The sequence below is a fragment of the Xyrauchen texanus genome, chromosome 2 (genome assembly GCF_025860055.1).
Source record: "Xyrauchen texanus isolate HMW12.3.18 chromosome 2, RBS_HiC_50CHRs, whole genome shotgun sequence".
Classification (NCBI taxonomy): domain Eukaryota; kingdom Metazoa; phylum Chordata; class Actinopteri; order Cypriniformes; family Catostomidae; genus Xyrauchen; species Xyrauchen texanus.
The window spans coordinates 6176984-6199089 of NC_068277.1; the positions used below are offsets into that span (position 1 = coordinate 6176984).

At 37.3% G+C, this 22106-nt stretch overlaps 2 protein-coding genes across 2 annotated transcripts; one reads left to right on the forward strand and one right to left on the reverse strand.

Moving 5' to 3' along the window:
- Positions 1-387: 387 nt before the first annotated feature.
- LOC127619600 (trafficking protein particle complex subunit 2-like protein) lies at positions 388-7688 on the forward strand. The gene is made up of 5 exons (XM_052092498.1): positions 388-469; positions 5700-5872; positions 6123-6210; positions 6516-6595; positions 7557-7688. The coding sequence occupies exons 1-5, from the start codon at positions 437-439 to the stop codon at positions 7600-7602; spliced, it is 420 nt and encodes a 139-aa protein (XP_051948458.1). The 5' UTR covers positions 388-436; the 3' UTR covers positions 7603-7688.
- Positions 7689-8054: 366 nt separating this feature from the next.
- LOC127652285 (polyadenylate-binding protein 2-like) lies at positions 8055-16677 on the reverse strand. Its single transcript, XM_052138429.1, has 7 exons — positions 16603-16677; positions 14696-14786; positions 11815-11882; positions 11593-11699; positions 11422-11509; positions 10296-10426; positions 8055-8094 (listed from the first exon to the last, which is right to left on the reverse strand). Exons 1-7 carry the CDS (start codon positions 16675-16677, stop codon positions 8055-8057), a joined length of 600 nt encoding a protein of 199 aa, XP_051994389.1.
- Positions 16678-22106: the final 5429 nt, after the last annotated feature.

Genomic DNA, 22106 nt, shown 5'->3' on the forward strand with positions numbered 1-22106 from the left:
TGGACAGATATATAAACTCAGAAACGTGGAAAATATGCTAGTTAGTTAATAGTTAGTAGGTCAGTCAAAGCCTCTCTTATGAGTTAGAGGACTTACAACATCCTTAAGCATGATAATGATGTTTGGGTCATGTTGTCTTCAGGCAGTCTGACACATAAATGCTGTCCAAAAGTGGCAGATGACAGATCTGGTCTTGCGGAAGAGCATTGTACATTTCTTTCAGAACAGCTCACATAACTTCAAACACAAGCTGCTGCTCATACCACAACTGAAAGACAGTGCAACTGCCTTAAACAGTCTACACGACAAAGTGTGTTTGCCCGAATCACGAGAGTTAACGCGCTATGAATATAGTCACGAGAACTAGCCAAAGACACGTCGAACTTTGAGTCATGTGACTGCTGCCTGACACGTGACTAGTGTGTGTCGCGTCACAATGGCGGTGTGTATAGCTGTTATCGCGAAAGAGGTAAGCGGAAACATTTGATTCTTTTATGATACATTGTAGCGTATATTCGAACGTTTTTACATTATTTGAAATTCAAGGGGATGACTCTAAGATTTAATTGATTTGTGTGAAACCACTTTATCGCTGGTTGAGCGCTACGATCAGGGCTGTTTACATTCATATGCTTGTAAATTGTATATATTTGCGTGCATATTTAGTAAGATAATTTGAATGTAATGGCGTGTACAGTATCAGCGCAAATTATCATGTGCAATAGGCTATGCACATCTTTGAGCAGAGTTTATGTTTTTTAAGTTATTTTTCAGTTAGATTATTCCTAAATTTCATTCCTGGTCTTTATGTTTTTATTATTGTTGCGTTTATATTTAGGTGCTTCTTCAACTATGGGCTTTTAGATAATAAATGTCAACACCCTTACAAACTCGCAAGTATATGTGTCTATAATGCCCAACCGTGCATTTACATTCATGACATGAAAAGTCATGAACATTTCCACCACGATGAGATTTCCACCGTATCTCAAATGATATATTTAGTTTGAGAACATGTTGTGATGTAAATGACGTTTGAAACATTTGTGCTAAACATTTGCTGACTCCTTTATTTTGCTCAGGCTAATTTCATAGCTAGCATTAAAGGGACAGTTCACCCAAAAATGTAAATTCTCTCTTAATTTACTCATCCATAATAGCTACCATCCCAGATGTGTATGACTTCCTTTGTAGGCCCATACAATGCAAGTGAATGGGGTCCAAAACTATGAAGCTCCAAAAAGCATACACAGGCAGCATAAAAGTAATCCATATGACTCCAGTGGTTTAATCCATGTCTTCAGAAGGATCAAAATATATTCACTTTAACTGTACATCTTCCCATTGCAGTCTCTAGAAACGATTATGATTTCAAGCTTGATTAATTTTCCTAGTGCTTGATGCATGCATGGAGCTTTAGATGGTGCTAGTACATGTAATCAAGCTTGAAGTAATGATCCCAAAAGGAGACCGCTGATGTCAACATTTTTTGTGAAGAGTTGTATTGTGGTATGTTCTCACCCAATGTTGCACAAAGCCGGTTTCAGTGACTAACCTGGTAAATTTGAGTTTGGTTTGTACAAACGCTGGCGGATTGGTTTTTACCCGTTTTCGTCGCCATAGCAACTTACGCTACATGGCTAACCTGCTTCGTAGGTAGGTTTTATTCTGGGTTACAGATCCTGAACCAATCAGCTTTGAGCAAAGTGACTCCCCTTGTATCACACGCTCCAAATTAAAAGCATGCTTCATGGGGAAATGCATACAGTTAAAGTCAGAAATGTACATACAATTTAGCCAAATATATTTACACTCGGTTTTTTACAATTCCAGACATTTAATCATAGAAAACATTCCCTGTCTTAGGTCAGTTAGGATCACTACTTTATTTTAAGAATGTGAAATATCAGAATAATAGTAAAGAGAACGATTTATTTCAGCTTTTATTTCTTTCTTCACATTCCCAGTGGGTCAGAAGTTTACATACAATGTTAGTATTTGGTAGCATTGCATTTAAATTGTTTAACTTAAGTTGCCCATTCCTCCAGACAGAACTGGTGTAACAGAGTCAGGTTTGTAGGACTCCTTAAATCGCACACGCTTTTCCAGATTTTTTATCTGATTGAGGTCAGGGCTTTGTGATGACCACTCCAATACCTTGACTTTGCAGATATGCTTGGGGTCATTGTCCATTTGGAAGACCCATTTTCGACCGAGCTTTAACTTCCTGGCTGATGTCTTGAGATGTTGCTTCAGTATATCCACATTCTTCCTCATGATGCCATCTATTTTGTGAAGTGCACCAGTCCCTCCTCCAGCAAACCACCCCCACAACATGACGCTGCCACCCCCTGCTTCACAGTTAGGATGGTGTTCACGCCTCTTGTTCATCGGGAAACGAGGCAGCAGGAACCGGGTTAACACTCACAAAGACTTTAATTAGACCCTAACATATAACTAAAACATAATGATACATAATGATACACACACACAGCGGCCGCTTGCATATCACTCTCTCTCAATCTGGCGTCTCCGGCTGCTCTTTATCCCTCTCCTGGCTGATTTAGCACTGGGCGTCCATAGTTATGATGGTCATTATGGCCAAATAGTTACATTATTTTTATCATTAGACAGGAGGACATTTCTCCAAAAAGTAAGCTCTTTCTCCCCATGTGCACTTGCAAACTGTAGTCTGGCTTTTTAATGGTCTTCTTCCTTGCTGAGAAACATTTCAGGTTATGCAGAGATCCAGACTGCAACTAAAATGGTCTACAGCAGTTGGAGTCAGTCACTTTCTCAGAGAATCATCCGTCAGTGAGCGCACAGCTGGGAGGACAGACATTTCAAAATAGAAGTCCCATGAATAGTTTGGGCTTTTTCAGTAAAAAGAAAAGCTGGATCTCATTCATGTTCAGTAGATGCTTGTCTTCCTGTTTCCTCCAGCATCTTCCCAAGGTTCTTTGCTGTTGTTCAGGGATTGATTTGCACTTTTTGCACCAAACTACATTCATCTCCGAGACAGAATGTGTCTCCTTCCTGAGCGATATGATGGCAGCTTTGTCCCATGTCCCGTTATACTTGTGTATTATTGTTTGTACAGATGAACGTGGTACCTTCAGGCCTTTGGAAATTTCTCCGAAGGATGAACCAGGCTTGTGGAGGAACACAATTGTTTTTCTGAAGTCTTTGCTTATTTCTTTTGATTTTCTCATGATGTCAAGCAAAGAGGCACGGAGTTTGATGGTAGGCATTAAATATAAATCTACAGGTAACCCTCACATGACTTCAATTAGTCAATTAGCCTATCTGAAGCTAATTGTCTAAAGGCACAATTTTCTTGAATTTTCCAAGCTGCTTAAAAGCACAGTTAACTTAGTGTATGTAAACTTCTGACACACTGGAATTGTGATAGTCAATTAAAAGTGAAACAATCGGTCTGTAAACAATTGTTGTAAAAATGACTTGCATCATATACAAAGTAGATATCCTAAACGACTTGCCAAAACGATAGTTTGCTAATATGAAATCTGTGGAGTGGTTAAAAAATGAGTTTTAATGACTACAACTGAATATTTAATACATTTAAATGTATATATTATGATTTAATATCTTAGACCTATATATTAAGATATGATTTATTTGAGAATGGCAGAAAATCCCCAAATCCAGGTGTACAAAGCTCGTCACATCACACCCAAAAAGAGTTGAGGCTGTAATCGCAGCCAAAGGTGCTTCAACTAAGTACTGAGTTAAGGGTCTGAATACTTATGCCAATATGATATTTCAGTTTTTTTCCTTTTAATACATTTGCAAAGTTATGGAGTGTAGATTGATGTGGGGGGAAAAAAGCATTTTAGCATAAGGATGCAACATAACAAAATGTGAAGAAAACAAAATTGAAGGGATCTGAATACTTTTTGAAAGCACTGTATGCTTTTAATTTAAATTCATTTTAAATTACCCTATTTTAAGATTGAAAATCTGAGACACGAGTTAAAGAAAACACCCATACATAAAAGGCATTGGAATATAAGCACAGATAAATGAAGGCAGGGTACAGAAGTATACAAGACCATTTTAGTGTAACCTGCATGCATCAAAAAGAATACATGGCCTACTTGCGTTGATATTCAAGGGGCCGATATTGTGGCCGTCTTAATGCTAGGCGAGTTACTATTCGATCAGTGTATCTATTGTTTAGCATTCAGTATCTCCTATAGTAACAGTGCATGCTTGAAAAGTGTCCTTGTGCCATCTGCCTTGAAAATAAATGCCACTTAGTTTTGATAGTAATATAATGTGATTACATACGTTTTTAGGTGTGGCTGAAATAATTCTTGGGTACACTGTACTATTGGCAAATAGTGCTGCCACCCATCCTGAAAATACATGATAGTCCCGTATTTAAAGATTAAACGATGAGTCCCGCATCAATACGGGACGTGATTTTCCCCACATTTACGCTGGTCAGATGGCGTCATGGTGAAACCGTTCCAGATCGCTAATTTATTAAATGCATACATAAGATAATGATAAATAACAGTAAAAATAAATATATTTTTGTTATATATAAAAGATGTATTTTGTTTAAGTCATAGGCCTGGAAAGTTCTCATTTTAGCATATAAGAAAGGCTATTTATGCAATTGTTTATTATTAATAACTACACATTTATTTCTAAAACTGTGAAGAATGTCTCAGTTTGGGTGTCCTTAATTTACAACGTATTGCCAAATGACCAAGTCAATAATGTAAGCTCAGATTGTCATAGGCGGTCTATTTCTGAATAGAAAAGTGTTGAAAGCAACATCAGAGAATTAACATGGTGCTAGTATTCATTTCCAATTTAAAGGTGCACCATCAAAAGTGTCATCTTGGACGTACACTGACACCTAGTGGCTTGGATGCAGCATCATTTAAAATCAATAGTTTCAGTTTCAGATGCCGTTGCAGAAATGTAGTATTCACAGTCAGCCATGATGACTTTAATCAATGAGTGAAAGTGTCCAATAACAGGACGTTACTGAGATTAAGCGAGTAGTATTTGGCTAGTCATGTGATTCCAATATGGCTGCCCCCATTTGTGGACCCTCTCCTTGTAGAATAAAACAGCTTTTATAAGGTTACTGATATGACAGGAGTCTTCATTTTAATGTGGGTGCTCGTGATTTCTGACATGTATTACAAAATTTAAATTTATGTCAGGAAAAATGACTGAGTGCACCTTTAACGCACAATAATTTGGATTGAAATGAGTTTTGTGTTCACAGTAGAGCGTTTAGGTTGTAGTCCAAAGCCTGGAAGTCTAATTCGCCATTGGTTCCCTCTGGACTTGTGAGTAAAATAAGGTCTGTGATGAACATATCTCAATGAAAGATGGATGTTTTGTTCTACAACATAAATTAAACACTTTCATAGCTCAAACGTGAATTTTGTAGCCGTATTGAATATGCTTTTTTTTTTTTTTTTTTATTCGTGTTTGAGCTATGAAAGTGTTTAATTTATGTTGTAGAACAAAACATCCATATTTCATAGAGTTATGTTCATCACAGACCTTATTTTCCTCATACAAGTTCAAAAACCCCATTAGAAAAATCCAGAGGGAACCCCTGGCGAATTAGTCTTCTGAGTTCACTTACAAATTGACATCACGGCTCTATAATAGCACTCAAGCCTCTAACATAGTTTTAATATCTGCAGAACTATCCTCTGTACATACGCAGCATTCCTACGCAGGGAGAACTGAAGTTCCACTACACAGTGCACACTTCTCTGGATGTAGTGGAGGAGAAGATCTCTGGGGTGGGTAAAGCCCTGGCTGACCAGAGAGAGCTTTATCTGGGACTGCTATATCCAACGGAGGACTACAAAGTGTATCCTTATTAGTGACAGTCTGGGGTCATGTGACCTTGTATATAAATGTTGGAATCTGATCTAGAGACACATGTTCCCATCTTTTTAATTACACATTCATGAGTGTATAATTGGAACATAATACAATTTCTGAGGTACCTTTATGTTCTTGACCTTTTTATGGTTAGTAGGTGCCATTTATAATGCAAGACAGTTCATTCAAGTGTCACTAAATTATACATCAACTGTTTATCTTAACAAGAATTCTAGGTATGGCTATGTGACCAACTCTAAAGTGAAGTTTGTGATTGTTGTTGATTCGTCCAACACATCTCTGCGAGACAACGAGATTAGAAGTGTGAGTTACACGCAAATAATGTCACGTCAATCACTGAGTTGGGCCGCTGTGGCTCAGTTGGTAGAGCGGGTCGGCCACTAATCGCAGGGTTGGTGGTTCGATTCCCGGCCCACGTGCCGAAGTGTCTTTGGGCAAGACACTGAACCCCAAGTTGCTAGCACCTTACATAGCAGCTCTGCCACCATTGGTGTATGAATGTGTGTGTGAATGAGATGCAGTGTAAAGTGTTTAAAAAGGCGCTATATAAGTGCAGACCATTTACCATTTGTGTGACATGCAATTTTTGGCTCCCTCTCTCTCCTTAGATGTTCAGAAAACTACACAACTCCTTCACTGATGTAATGTGTAACCCATTCTACAATCCTGGTTATCAAATTCAATCCAAGTAAGTGATTTTAGCTAATTTAATGGATTTGGGTAACACTTTACAATAAGGTTCTATTCATTAAAATGAACTAACAATTATTTTTTATCTTAAAGGGACAGCTCACCCCAAAAAAAAAAAATCTAAATTCTAATTTGTCTAAATTCTAATTAGCTCCCCGGGCTCATGTCGTCCCAGATGTGCATGACTGACTTTCTTCAGCAGAACACATATGAAGATTTTTATTAGAATATCTCAGCTCTGTAGGTCCATACAATGCAAGTGAATGGTGACCAGAACTTAAGGTCCAAAAAGCACATAAAGGCAGCATAAAAGTAATCCATACGACTCCAGTGGTTTAATCCATGTCTTCAGAAGTAATATGATAGGCGTGGATGAAAAACATACATATAAGTATACTACAAATCTTCACTTTCCATTCTTTTGTTTTTGGAGACTCATTTTTTATGCATAGTTCCACCTTCTGGGCAAGGAGGAGAATTTATAGGACAAAAAGGACTTAAACATTGATCCGTTTCTCACCCACACCTATCATATTACTTATGAAGACGTGGATTAAACCACTGGAGTCGTATGGATTACATTTATGCTCCCTTTATGTGCTTTTTGGACCTCCAAAGTTCTGGTCACCATTCACTTGCATTGTATGAACCAACAGAGCTGAAATATCTTTCTAAAAATCTGTGTTCTGCAGAAGTCATACACATCTGGGACGGCATGAGGGCGAGTAAATAATGAGATTATTTTCATTTTTGGGTGAACTGTCGCTTTAAATGTTAATCTACAAACATACCATTGTTAGTTCCTATTAGTTTGTAATGCATTAATGTTAATCTATACAATTTATGTAAAAAAAGGTTTGTTTTATGTTAATGAAAACAACCTTATTGTAAAGTGTTACCGTACTTTGAATATCGATTTTGAGTACTGACTGGTCCACTAACATCATGCATCTCTCCAGGGCGTTTGACAGCATAGTTTCATCTATGATGGTGCAGGTCCCCTGATATGATTCTCTACACATCAGTGTCTCTTGTATAATTTTTGCATGTTTGTAAAGTCTGTCAGGTGAAAATAAATCTTGATTATTCTTTCAAGCTTTCAGTCGTGTTTAATGAAATGACTCGTGTTTGATTCCATTTACATTTTAAGCACTGAAAAAGCAAAAGTACTGAAATTGACAAGACGTTTCAGCCTCTCACAGGCACAATATTCTTTCAAAGAAACTGTATAAAATAGAAATAAAATTGTAACCACTCAAGTCTCATCTCTGTTCTGTAGTGTCATACTCAAAAGTTAGGTGGACAAATAAATGGAGGTCTATTCCAAAAAAAAAAAAAAAGATTTTGAATTAGACTGAGCTCCCTTTACACAACTACTGAAACACCAAAACAAATGAGCACCAACAAGTACTTCGGACGTTCGAAGGAAAAAAAAAAAAAGCATTGTGTATTTAATATCAAAAAGAATCAATCCAAGGATGAGCTCTTCCATTTTCCCTGAAACAAAAAGTACAAAGAATAACAATGAACAAAAACAAATATTGATTTTATGAAGCGATGAACACATTTTCAGTTTTCAGATGCCACAGTAGAAATTCACCATTCATGGTCAGCCATGATTACAATGAGTGAAAGCATCCAATAACAGGACTGTTACTGAGATTAAGCGAGGATTATTTGGCTGGTCGTGTGATTCCAATATGGCCGCCCCCATGTGTGGACCCTCTCCATGTAGAATAAAACAGCTTTTATAAGGTTACTGATATGTCTTGAGTCTTCATTTTAATGTGAGTGCTCATGATTTACTACATATATTGTAAAACTACAATTAATGTCTTTAGGAGTTCAACTTATTTAATGAGGGAAAATTACTAAATGCATAGTTATCGTCAAAGCTAAAGAATGTGGGTAGCTCGGCGAGTATTGATGCTGACTACCAACCCTGGAGTCCTGAGTTCATATCAAGGGTGTGCCAAGTGACTCCAGCCAGGTCTCCTAAGCAACCAAATTGGCCCGGTTGCTAGGGAGGTAGTCACCTTGTGGTCACGATTAGTGGTTCTCATGCTCAATGGGGCGTGTGGTAAGTTGTGCGTGGATCGCGGAGAGTAGCATGAGCCTCCGCTGTGTCATGCACAACGTGCCACGTGACAAGATGCGAGGATTGACTGTCTCAGAAGCGGAGTTAACTTAGACTTGTTTCGCCCCGGATTGAGGAACTACTAAGTAGTGGGAATTGGACATTCCAATTTGGAATGTTTTTTGTAAAGGGATATTTCACCTTAAAATGAAAATTCTCTAATTTACTCACCCTCATGCCACCCCAGATGTCTGTGTCTGTCATCTGCTGAACACAAACGAAGATTTTTAGAAGAACATCTCAGCTCTGTACAATGGGAGTGAATGGTGACCAAAACGCTGAAGCTCCAAAAAGCACATTAAGGCAGCATAAAAGTAATCCATAAGACTTAATCCGTCTTCTGAAGCGATCCAGTTGGTTTTGAGTGAGAACGGACCACAATTGTCACTATAAATCTTGACATCAGTCTTTTTGGCAATCATGTTTTCAAACTCGATTACACTTTGTAGCGCCATCTAGTGCTCCGTGCACGCGTCAAGCACTAGCAAGTGTAATTAAGCATGAAATCATGTTAATGCCTAGAGACTGCAATAGCAAGATGCGGAGTTATATTTTAGCCTCTTCTCACCCAAAAGTGATCGGATCATTTCTGAAGACAAATTCATCCACCGGAGTTGTATGCATTACTTCGATGCTCCCTTTATCTGCTTTTTAGAGCTTCAAAGCTTTGGTCACAGTTCACTTGCATTGTAAGGACCTACAGAGCTGATATATTCTTCTAAAAATGTTCGATTGTGTTCTGCAGCAGAAAGAAAGTCAAAGACATCTGGGATTGCATGAGGGCGAGTAAATGATGAGAGAACTTTCTATTTGGGTGAACTTTTCCTTTAGGAGCAAAACAAAAACAATCGAAGGACAGCAGGAAAATCGCCATGACATATGTAAGGCGAGTTATCAATAATCATTTCAGATTTCCATTGAATTGCTTGCAATCAATCAAGCTTTAATACAGTTTGAGAAATGCGTATGGAGACGGTGTTTTCTGTGCGAGTGACACGAGCAAAGTGTCCCGTTACATAAATCTCTATCAAATTGTATTACATGTACTCCAAACAAATCTGTTGAGCCAATAATTCGATTTTCTTTCCTTTAAAGAACCGAATGAATCAACTAGAATCAGGTACATATCTCAGTTGTGAAATTAAGCTGTGGTATGAACATGGCCTATGATCACGTCGAATTTAAGAATAGGGATGGGTCATATTGATGGGTTCAGCAAATAGTCAATAGCCGTCACGATTTGCTACTTGCTGTTGCTAGATGACATATGTTGGATATGCCCAAGTCCCAGATGAATGATGTTCAATTTTAGGAGTGCACTGGCTAACAGACATGGACTAAAAACCACTAAACTCCCATTTTGTGGGTTTCATGCTACCTGTACATTTTGCAACTGTTTTTAGTCTTCACAACATTTACATCACATTATACATGTATGCAGATTCATGTAATGAAGTACAAGAAACATTGCATTTAGAGAATTGGCTTATATAAGAGCATCAGGCCATCACTTATCTCGAATATTCAAAGCCTCCATATCCTGTGAGGTGGCAGAACTGACCTAATGAATTGGCAGCTTCTGAATGGACTGTAAAATCTTGGTGCACGGAAACCTCGCCCTCTGGGCCAGCCTCCACGCAAGAACCTGTCTGTAGTCCTGAAACCTGGAATATTCGTTCTTTTTGGCAATACCTGTATGATGCGCAAAGATTGTTTTTCAGTCAAGCTCAACTTAAGTGACTAGTTCACCCAAAAATGATCATTCTGTCATCATTTACTCATCCTCATGCCATCTCAAACACAAACATAAATGATAATTGATGTTTTTGTCCATACAATGCAAGTCAATGAGAACCACGTTTGCAGATGTCAAGATTTATATAGTTACAGTGTGAAGAAATAAAGTAAAACATTTCAGTCAAGTCACCCCAAAGATTTGAGTGGCAGTGTACAATGCAAGGACAAAAACACCCCATAAATCCTTCAAAAGATATTAGTTTGTGTTCCACAGAAGTCGTATGAGTTTGAGATGACAGAGTAAATGATGAGATATAATTTCTGGATGAACTGCAGCATTACATTTACATTTATGCATTTGGCAGACGCTTTTATCCGAAGCGACTTACAGAGCCCTTATTACAGGGACAATCCCCCCGGAGCAACCTGGAGTTAAGTGCCTTGCTCAAGGATACAATGGTGGTGGCTGTGGGGATCAAACCAGCAACCTTCTGAGGTAGCCCACTACGCCACCACCACTCCAAAAAGAAAAGGAGCAAAAAAGAAGTGTACTTTTAAGTGCCTGGATGATGCACTTTTTCAGTTAGGACATTTCATGCACTCAAGTGCCCACAGCTTGCCATACATAGCCGAAGAGTTGGAGTGACCTGGCTGCACTGCTGGTCTGACAAAACAGTTGTAAATAATGATGAATGTAACGGCTAGCGAAACTTCAGTGGAAGGTTTTAAATGCTGGAAACGGGTTATAACCGGTTCATTTTGTTTCCAAGTCTTCACTGAATTATTGTTAAATATGATGCATTAATAGGGATTTGATGCTGAATTTTTTAACATTTCGTTTTTAGTCCCCGGTATATAGTACAGTATTCAACAAGCAGTGTTTTAGTAATCCATTTCAAACATGGCCCATGTATTGCAATGGTATATTGTCAAGCATTTCCCTCACCCACCTTAAGGACACGCCCTCTGAATGGTGTTTCATCTAAAGTCATGGCGGTCCGCACCGAATCTCTCTCTGAGAACTCAATGTAAGCAAAACTAGAGGAAAAATTAGAGATATACACACACACACACCAATACAAGACTTGTACTGACCGATTTGAAGCCACGTGAACACTTACCCTTTTGGATGGCCTGTAAATCTGTTATACGGGATTGTAACTCTGTTCACATGGCCACATACATTAAAGTATATCTCCAATTCATCTGCTGTTGCTCCATAATCCACCTGCCATTTTAAAACCTTTATAAACATATACTGGAAAATATTCATATGCATGCAAGTACAAATATCTGATCGGCTTATTGTAATAACTGCGAGAAAAGAGGTGTAAACATCTTACGTTGCCCACATAGACGGATCTCTTGTCAGCATCTATTCTATCCTCATGGCTCATACTGTAGGACAATCCTGAGGAAAGGCAAATACTGTACTCTAAATAATGAATGCTGTATGGGGGGAAACAAGAGTTTACAGTTCCAATAATTAAGTTAGTTAATGATTTGGCCATTAGACTGTGCCATAATTGAGATGCCACGTTCAAAGTCAGCACTCTTAAGTGGTTGTGCAAATTATTATAATTGAAAGAGCACATCAGATTTCACCCTGAATTTCATGGGCTTGCTTTAGTACTATTCAGGCATTCTGTACATGGGTGATTCTGTAACTACGGACACTTAACAGTGCAAGCATTTACATAATTTTTTTGGCAAATGCCGTTATTCAAAGTGACTAACAGTGCATTTGAAGCATACACTGTATCAGTATGACTGTACTGGGAATTAAACCCACAGCCTTGTCATTGCTAGCACATCCTCTAACAGATGAGCTACAGGAACACAATGAAATAAATATTCAGCAATGAAAAAAGGTTGAACAAAATGGGTTTCTTTTTATGGTAAACAGTTGAATAAATGTACTGGGTAATGTTTGGTTTTAGGGGTAAAACAGATAGATTCAGCTATGGCTTAAAACCCTTAAAATGCCCAACATTAAAGGCTTATAACTGTATAATGATATCAAACAATTTACCCTCTTTGTTTTTTTGTATTTTGTTATGAAACAGATTTATAAAAGAGACTCTCAGCCTAAGAAACTGCTGAAAAAACTAAACAAAAAAACAACTTGATCAATAATGTAGCTCCAAAACCCTGGTTTTGTTTTGTTCCCAATCATGTCGCCTGTAACCGAGTAATTGTGTTGATACAAAGCAGCAATCAAAAGTTATAGCATTACAAAAATAATTTATCCTCCAAGTGTCCAAAAGCCTCTCCAAACAAATAAAATGATTGTTGTATTTGCATGTGTAATTAGTTCTTATGTACAATGACTAAAGGTTTGCTCTCTCTCTCTCTCTAAAGCATGCAGACATGAGTAACAAATCTCATTCAGTTCCATTCTGTGTCATTCGAGTCATCATTGAATCAGTGTCATGTAATTGGCGCCATCTACTGGTGGCCATAAGCAAGAGTGAACGGTCCTCTCAGCCCATATTTGGATTACTTCCACCTCTGGTTGTAACGATACGAATCCTAGTATGATTGGTTCAGCGCTCAATGACGCTAGACAACATACTACATACTCAAATGCCAGAAGTCATTTGATCCAGGAAAGCTAACACGAAAGTGTTTTTAGCCAGATTGCACATTATTTGCCATGTGCACATTATGCTTGTGTGGATTATTTTATGATCTGTGCATCCGATTACATTGTGTGTGGGCTTGTTTTAACGGAAGTCCCCTGTAAGTACGGTTATGTAATGTTTTACGTCCCGCTTATTTTTCATGAAGTTATAAGCAAAAATGCGGGTTATAAGCAACACCTGTTTAAATGTAACATGTATGTCAAAGACAGGTACTTACGACTCTGGTATAATCTTGACTGCGAGTAAAAAAAAATTCTACTCTTGGAGAGCTTCCAACAACATGGCTATTTGATAAGTATGATGATTTTACCGATTACAATACGTACAGTGCAAAATTATTAATCAATTATCAAAACTGATCACTTTTGATTTGTAGCAGATGCTTTTATCCAAAGCGACTTACAGTTCACTTATTACAGGGACAATCCCCGGAGCAACCTGGAGTTAAGTTCCTTGCTCGAGGACACAATGGTGGTGGCTGTGGGGATCGAACCAGCAACCTTCTGATTTAAGGTTCTGTGCTTTGGACCACTACGCCACCACCACTCCAATTTCAAAGCACTTGATCAGTTTGTCATAATGCCTAAATGATGACATTGTAATGTAGGGCTTATCAGCACTGAATCGATACCCATTTTGTGTTGGTCAAGACTGTAGTTATTAATATTGATAATATTTTGTTTCCTATGTGAGCTTTAAGGGTTAATAAACAAAAAATGAATCTAAAATATTTTTAGCAAACATAGACTTGGTCGCCAACTTTATGTCATTACCACCACATGGACTACAAATTTCTAATAAATAATACTATCACGGTCAAAATTTGACCACATGGAAACAATTTTGACCCAAGTCAATTTTAAATATGTAAATATTAGGGTACGACAGGGCTAAAAGGCACTTTACATTACTGAAGTAGAATTTACTTGGGAAGTAAAAGTCACTATTGATTTTATTTCCTCCCAAACTACGTCAACATGCACTGCAAAATTGTCCTGATTTATGACGTCATCGCATGCAATGCCTAAAGTTTGATTTAAGTAATTTGATCTAATATTTCATCATTTTTTAAATGTTGCAAATGTAGCACTAATGAAAATACATTTGACAATGTTGGTCTATAACTATATCGGTCACTATAACCTCCAAGTATGGGGTAAAATGCCTTATCAAAACAACCTTCTGTTATTTCTTGGTAAACAAAAATGTGTTACTCCATCAATATTCAATAAAAATGATGCACTCGATACACTTTCAAACCAGAAAAAAAAAAAAAAAAACACCCGAATTTTCCTTATGGGGTGCCTTTAGCCTCGTTGTAGAACACATTCAATGTATTAAAATGTATATTTGAATATGTATTTAGTTTTTTTTAGCGAGAAAAGTTCGAAAGTGCCCAAAAATCACCCTTAACTAGGATACACTGTCGACACAGAGGACTGCTCCTGTGCAGAGATGTCCTTAAATAAGACCGCACCTCAGGCTGCAGGACAGCCCTTCTGGGGCATGCCTCATTGGGCAGAGAAAAGACACTGTTGCCCAGCAGATGGGCTCAGGTGTAGGCCAGCTGGCTGCTCACCTGCCTGAGGGCGGTATGGGAACTGTCGGTCTGCTTCATACTGCTCTTCATCCTCCATTTCCAGCACACGAGTTTGAATTGCGTCCAGCTCCTGAAGAACACAGAACCTCTTAAGTAAAGGGTACAATGGGGCTAAAGACCCTGGGGGTCAAAAGGCTCCTTTGATATTACTTTCTCCCTTAACACTAAATAGCAGCAAATACTTTCCTCAGTCACTACACACTTCAAGGTCATTAAATAATAATTAAAAAATGAATAGCTGCCCAATAAGTGAAAGGATGGTATTTGGGGTAAAAAGACCCCCATATACCTTTGAACATAATTTTTTTTATTTTTTTATAGTGGGGTGAATAGATTTGTTCTGAAAATATTTCAAAGTGGATTCACATTGATTCATCCAAATCACAATGGAGATTCATTTGTTTATAGAATACTTGAGATGACAAAAAAGCTACACGTGATTGAAATTGGTGGTCTGGGTAGCTCAGCGAGTACTGACGCTGGCTACCCCCCCTTGGAGTCGCGAGTTCGAATGTCGAGATCATGAAGTGCTGAGTGACTCCAGCCAGGTCTCCTAAGCAACCAAATTGGCCGGTTGCTAGGGAGGGTAGAGTCACATGGGGTAACCTCCTCGTGGTCACGATTAGTGGTTCTCGATCTCAATGGGGCGTGTGGTGAATTATGCATGGATCGGGGAGAGTAGCATGAGCCTCCACATGCTGCGAGTCTCCGCGGTGTCATGCAAAACGAGTCATGTGATAAGATGCGCGGATTGACGGTCTCAGAAGTGGAGGCAACTGAGACTTGTCTTCTGCCACCCATATTAAGTCGAGTAACCGCGCCACCACAAGGACCTACCAAGTACTGGGAATTGGGCATTCCAAATTGGGAAGAAAAGGGGATTAAAAAAAAAACTACTGAAAGTAACAGGAAATCATGCACCCTTTTCTTAAGTAGTTATTTTGAGTAAGCATAGGGTTGGGAGAGTTACTTTAAGAATGTATTCCACTACAGATTACATGCTGTAAAATGTAATTTGTAGCGTATTCCGTTAGATTACTCGAGGTCAGTAACAATATAAATACTTTGGATTACTTCAGCACATATTTTTTTTCCACTTAGTTGGACTACAAGTGAATAACAATATCTGCCAATACAGCAAGACAAAATACAATTTCTTAAAATCACAAAAAGCCTAAATATCTTATGCAAAGTAAATCGATCTTGTTTTAATCATAATTATTATTTTTTTAATAACAGGAAAACGATACAAAAATTCTAAAGAATACGATTTTTGCAGTATATCTTTGCCCTGACAAAAGGTCTTACTAGAGAAAAAAATAAGTATGAATAAAAAGTGTAATCATGCCTGATAACAGGTGCATGTAAAAAGGCTAGCAATAGCATTTTAGCTTAGCATAAAGCTAAATGTTCACATGACAATTTACACAAGGTTATTTATTTCTGCTGCTCCAATCTTACTTTAAAACCCCAGTGAACACAACCACATATTATTCCTCAATGACATCATATCCTCCTTTTCACTCATAACCGCTGTTCAAACGTTCCTCGGATCGCATTCATGTTTTCCAATTGAATTGACTAAATATTTAAATGAAACAAATGACTATAAAATGCAAAGTAATCTCTTCAGTAATCAAAATACTTTTTTTAAATGTAACTGTATTTCTGATTACCAACTATTTAAATTTTAAATGTAGTGGAATACAATTACTAAAGTATTTTATTTTAAATACATGATCCCATTACATGCATTTCCGTTACTCCCCAACCCCGATTAAGCATATCTTAGTAAAAAAAAGGATCTTGTGGTCTCAAAATCATTTGCAAAATTTTGCACTATAGGTTAACTACTGTCCCTATATCTACACAATATCACTTCAGACCTCCAACAGGCCTTTTACCCCATCTGCGTTCTCTTTAGGGGTGCCTTTATCCCCATTGTACCCTATGCAGTACATGGAGTTATTATTGAGATCTTGAATTTTTATGAAAATGTATCTTAATCCCATGAAACCGCGTTTTGTTTTAGACTTTCTTTAGTATGGTATATGTTATGTTTACGTGTTTTTTTTTATTTTTTAGAAACTGTCATCTTTTTGCACTACTGTGTACTGGTCGGCGCTGCACTTTGTCTATTGTCCTGTTCATTGTCAGAAATTTGTTGTACTGTCCCGTACTTTTTGCACATGTTTGCACGTGCACTTTATATAGGTATACATAGGTATTTTATTTCGTTGTGTTGTCTCATGTGGTCCTGTGTTGGTCCTTTGTTGTTTTTATGTAGCACCATGGTCCTGGAGGAACGTTGTCTCGTTTTGCTGTGTACTGTACTAACTGTATATGGTTGAAACGACAATAAAAACCACTTGACTTGACTGCAGTGTGACATGCGATACTCAATACATGACCATTTTAAAAAGCATTTTTCCCTAATTCTTGTATAATTATTAAAGCCTATGCAGTTTTTATGACTTCATATTAAGGGACTACATGGAACATTTGTACCTTTAAAAAGTCATGTCACTGTTGGGCTCTTTAATTGGCGATTAAAAAAAAATAGCGTCAATTTTAGGTTACCATTTCTAACATAGGATCCATACATGCCCCATAACCTAGATCTGTATGTCAAAATCTTTTTTTTTAATAAATGTAACGGTGCACTCAGTAACTTTTGTCTTTGTGTCATCTTGGACTTGGACACTGACACCTAGTGGCTTGGATGCAGCATCATTTAAAATCAATAGTTTCAGTTTCAGATGCCGTTGTAGAAATGTAGTATTCACATTCAGCCATGATTACTTTAATCAATGAGTGAAAGTGTCCAATAACAGGACGTTCCTGAGATTAATAGTTTGATTACCCAATCGGAATCTAAAAAAAGTTGTCCAAAATCGTCTCAAACCAGAAATTGGAATCAGAGTCGATTCCCAAATTTCTGTAAAGTTAAATCTCATAATAAACAGCTCACTACAAAGTGTTCTTTGCACCATTTATAATAGCATGAACAACATTTACTATCAATAGGTCAATTTTTAAATTAAATCAGGGCCTATATACACATACCAAAAGCACAATGCTTCAATCCCAGTAGGAGTAGATGAGGCTATTTCGAGGAACTACCGCAAATAATCTCAAAAGCACCATTTTACCTACATTGTCCGTTACCACTCATGAGTTACTGATATGGGCTGCTATCATTAAGGATGATGTAGTTGGACCTTTTCAAGTTGAAGGTCTCAAACATACTGCCAGTTTCTGGAAAGTACTTCCTGTACCACTGCTTGAAGAAAGAAGTCCTCAGCATTCAAGAAGCCCAGGATCTTTATGCAGGACAATGCACCATCACATGCATCTAAGTACTAAAGCACTTTGGTAACCGCTAAGGTTAAAGATGCTATATAAGTGCAGACCATTTACTCCACTGCTTGGCTAGCCAGCAAGGGCCTCAAAGATGCCCAAATAATGACTTGGGCCCCTTCCTCACCTAAATTAAATCTTACTGAGGAATTGTGGGCCCTTCTCAAATGTGAGACTTACAGTGAGGGAAGACAATACACCTCTTTGAACAGCATTTGGGAGGCTGTGGTTGCTGCTTCAGCAAAAGATGATCATGAACAGATCAAGAAACTGACAGTCTCCATGGATGGACGGCTCATGGCGGTAATTGAAAAGAAGGGTGGCTATATCGGTCACTGAATATTTTTGAGAGGCCAAAAATTTTATTTAATTGTCATTTTGTGTTACTTAATTGATTATGCTCAATATTTAGAGTAGGTGCAACAAATGAGTTGGGACAAATATTTTTTTGTCATTTAGATGTCTAATAATTGTGGATATATTTCCCTCAATTTTTCTTTGTTAAACCTCAAGTTTGAGGTTCAATAACATCAATATGCAGAAATAAACAGCCTGAAAATATAAACCGGTATCTCCGAAAGAAATACTCCCAGTTATCACCTCAAAATCGAGAAGTCGATTCTTTTCGGAATCGATTCTCCGCTCTACAGGTCATGTAAATTCTTGGCTGCATAGAGACTTGTCGATAAGAGGAAAGAGTTCTACTCTCTAAAGCTGAAGGATTGTCGAGACTAACGTATGCAGCTCTCTCCTTGGAGGTTGATAAAGGGACATTAAAAAAGGTTGATAGCATGTTAAATAATCTTGTTTGGAAAAATAAAACCCACTTCATTAGAAAATCAGTACTGATGAATTCATTAAAACAGGGGGGGTTGGAATTTATAGATTTTACTACCTTAAACACTTAAAAATCCCCTTAATAATCCATCTTCACTTTGGAATATTATCCCTAATTATATTTTCTCAAAAGTAGGTGGCCTGAATTTTCTCCTACTTTGTAACTAATGTTACAAAGATCCCTATCAAACTCTCTAATTTTCATAAGCAGATGCTCTTGGCATGGTCCCTAATATACAAACACAACTTTTCCCCACACAGATATTATTTATGGAACAATCTACAAGAATAAATCACTTTTTTTTTGACAACTGGTTCAAAAACGATCTTCTTTTAGTTGGTCAGCTTTTTAATTCACAGGGTAGACTTTACAACTATTTAGATTTTCTACAGAAATATAAAATTCCTATAACTGTTAATGAATATCCAATTGTTTTTAATGCAATTCCTTCTGGAGTGTCTTTTCTGTTGCAACGCTTTACATTTCCATGGCCATGTACTTACTCTTTGAGCCTAACTGACACAATGATGGGAAATGTATGCTTTTCTGTAGAGCAACAAAGAAATAATGATAAAATCAGAGCTCTCTTTCAGAAAGAGATAATGACAATTCCTTATGTAATACCATACTGGAATAATATTGTAGAGAATTTACCGTGGGATAAAGTTTGGTCTTTGTCTCATAAGTATCTGCTTACCAATAAAAGAAACATTTAAATTAATTCACAAACGTTACCCAACCAAAATCTTTCTTAGGAGATATAAGTCAGACATTGAAGTGAATTGCTGCTTTTGTCACGCTCCTGAGGAAGATGTCGTTCACTTGTTTTGGTAACGTACCCACACAGAGACATTTTGGTCAGATTTGTTAATGTTTATCCAATCTTATTTTGTAAGTGACTTTTCTTTATGCTTTAAAGAGGTTTTCTTTGGTTTGTTTGACTACTCAAAAGAGAAAATAGGACAATATTACATCATTTGTGTTTCCTTCTAGCTAAATTTCACATACATAAGCAAAAATGTATGTACTGGCTCTAAACCCCTCTTTTCTCTATTTAAAAATGATCTATACAATTACATGGAAACTATCCAAAGCTCTGTTAATCCCAAAGCATTGAAAACTGCATCTCTATATACACATCCTTTTTGTCCTCTTAAAAGTAAATGCATTGCATTGATCATGTTTTTTTTTTGTTTTTTTCCCCCCCTTACTCTGGCAAATTAGTTGTATTCGTGAATCTTTGTCTTTTTTGTTTAGTTTTTTTCCATGTTTATCTGTATTGCTTTTATGCTTTGTGATATTTAAAAAAATAAAAATAAAGAAAAGGTCATGCGATTCAAACATGGCCGCCCCCATGTGCGGACACTCCATGTAGAATAAACCCGCTTTTATAAGGTCCCTGATATGACTGGAGTCTTTATTTAATGCGAGTGCTCATGAATTTCTACATAAATTGCAAAATTATTTAATGAGGAAATAATTACTAGGTGCACCTTTAAAGAGCCATATAATTAGTAAATTACCCACATCAAGTTTACCAAACCGCTTCACCAAAATAAGCGGACATTTGTGCGAAAACGGATTTGCAATGACTAGTTTTAGTTTCATTTATCAATTTATTTTGTATTTGTAGAAATAATATAACTTAATCACATTACAAAATAGCGCTGCTGTTGAAAAGCAGTCCGAATTCATGAAATACGCAAATCCGCTTCTATCTTGCTTTTGAATCGTTTTCACATTGATAAATTTACTCCGCCATGTTCGTAGTTGACACGTTTTTAATCGAACACCCCTCGGTTTTATCACTCATATTCACTAAACGGTGTAACAACATTTCCACAAGGTCGTTAGTAGCCCTCGACAGAAAACATAACAATCAGAATACAGTTCAATTGTCGTCTTCTTATATCTTATTTTAAAGTTACCTGATGGGTCCACGCTGGTTTTCAACATCTGCCCCGTTCCAGCCCTTAACTAACTAACTAGCACACCTGACACAACTAATCAAATAATGGCGCGTGCAGTGGAAGAAGAATTAGGTGTGACGTTACAGATTTTCGAATGCGCCTGATTTTATTTAAAATAGAATTCTATACTCCTTTAGTTTTTTTTTGCTTTTTTAAATTTAGAATTAACAATAAAATAAAATAAACAAACCACCATTTATATTTTAAAAATAATACCCAGGTAATAATAAATAATGTTTACAGGATTCCTATAGTGGACGTTCTGTCATCACGTGCTAATCAATCATATAAGATCTGGGATCAAATAAGATACTAATGGTTTAACTGAAATTCTTGTTTTCTTTTTTAGAGTTTGTAATTTTTGTCAAAACTGTTTGTATTTAAATTGGTCAAGCTTTTAACCATTGTGCGTCAATGAAACAAAGTTAGTCAGAGGTCCTTAGAGGACAAAAATGTCTGTAACGTCAAAAAACTGGCATAATAATATTATATATTAAAATTAATAAGAGTTAATTTTTTAACCAACATCAGTCCTGATCATAACTACCAAATATTCATTCATTTACAGTATTTAACCCTTTAAATGGCAGTTTGTTATATAATGCCACTGTTGTTTTTTTATGCAAAAATAAACAACAACATTATTTTCCATAGATTAAATGCTAATGTAACAGTGGCCAGCTGAAAGATAACTGTGCAGTGTGTAAACCTCACTCTCCTGACCGCAACAGGCGCACTAGCGACTGACACTACAGGCTGTAGCCTTTAGCCTCCTTGTTAGCGCACCCATCTCCCATGCCAGTGATGCCGGTTCGAATCCCACATGGTGCGGGCAGTAAAGAAGTGTCACAATGGTGCCGTGACCGGGATGGGAGTGAGGTTTAGGGGGGAGAGTGTAATGGTAGCCAGCTGATAGATGGCTGTGCAAACCTCACTCTCCTAGCCTCAAGAGGTGCACTACTCACTAAAATCAGTTGGGTTAAAAATGACCCAACACATAACCCAATGGTGGGTTGATATAGCACCAACCCATTGGTGGATTATTTTAACCCAATGCATTGGGTAGCAAGTTTTACCCAATAAATTGGGTTATAAAATAACTCATTTGTTGTGTTTTATTTTTTGGGGGGGCCTAAATGTTGCTTTAACCATCTTAGTATTATTGGTACTATTATTATTGTTGACATTATTATTATTGCTGTGTAAATAAATTATAATGCAC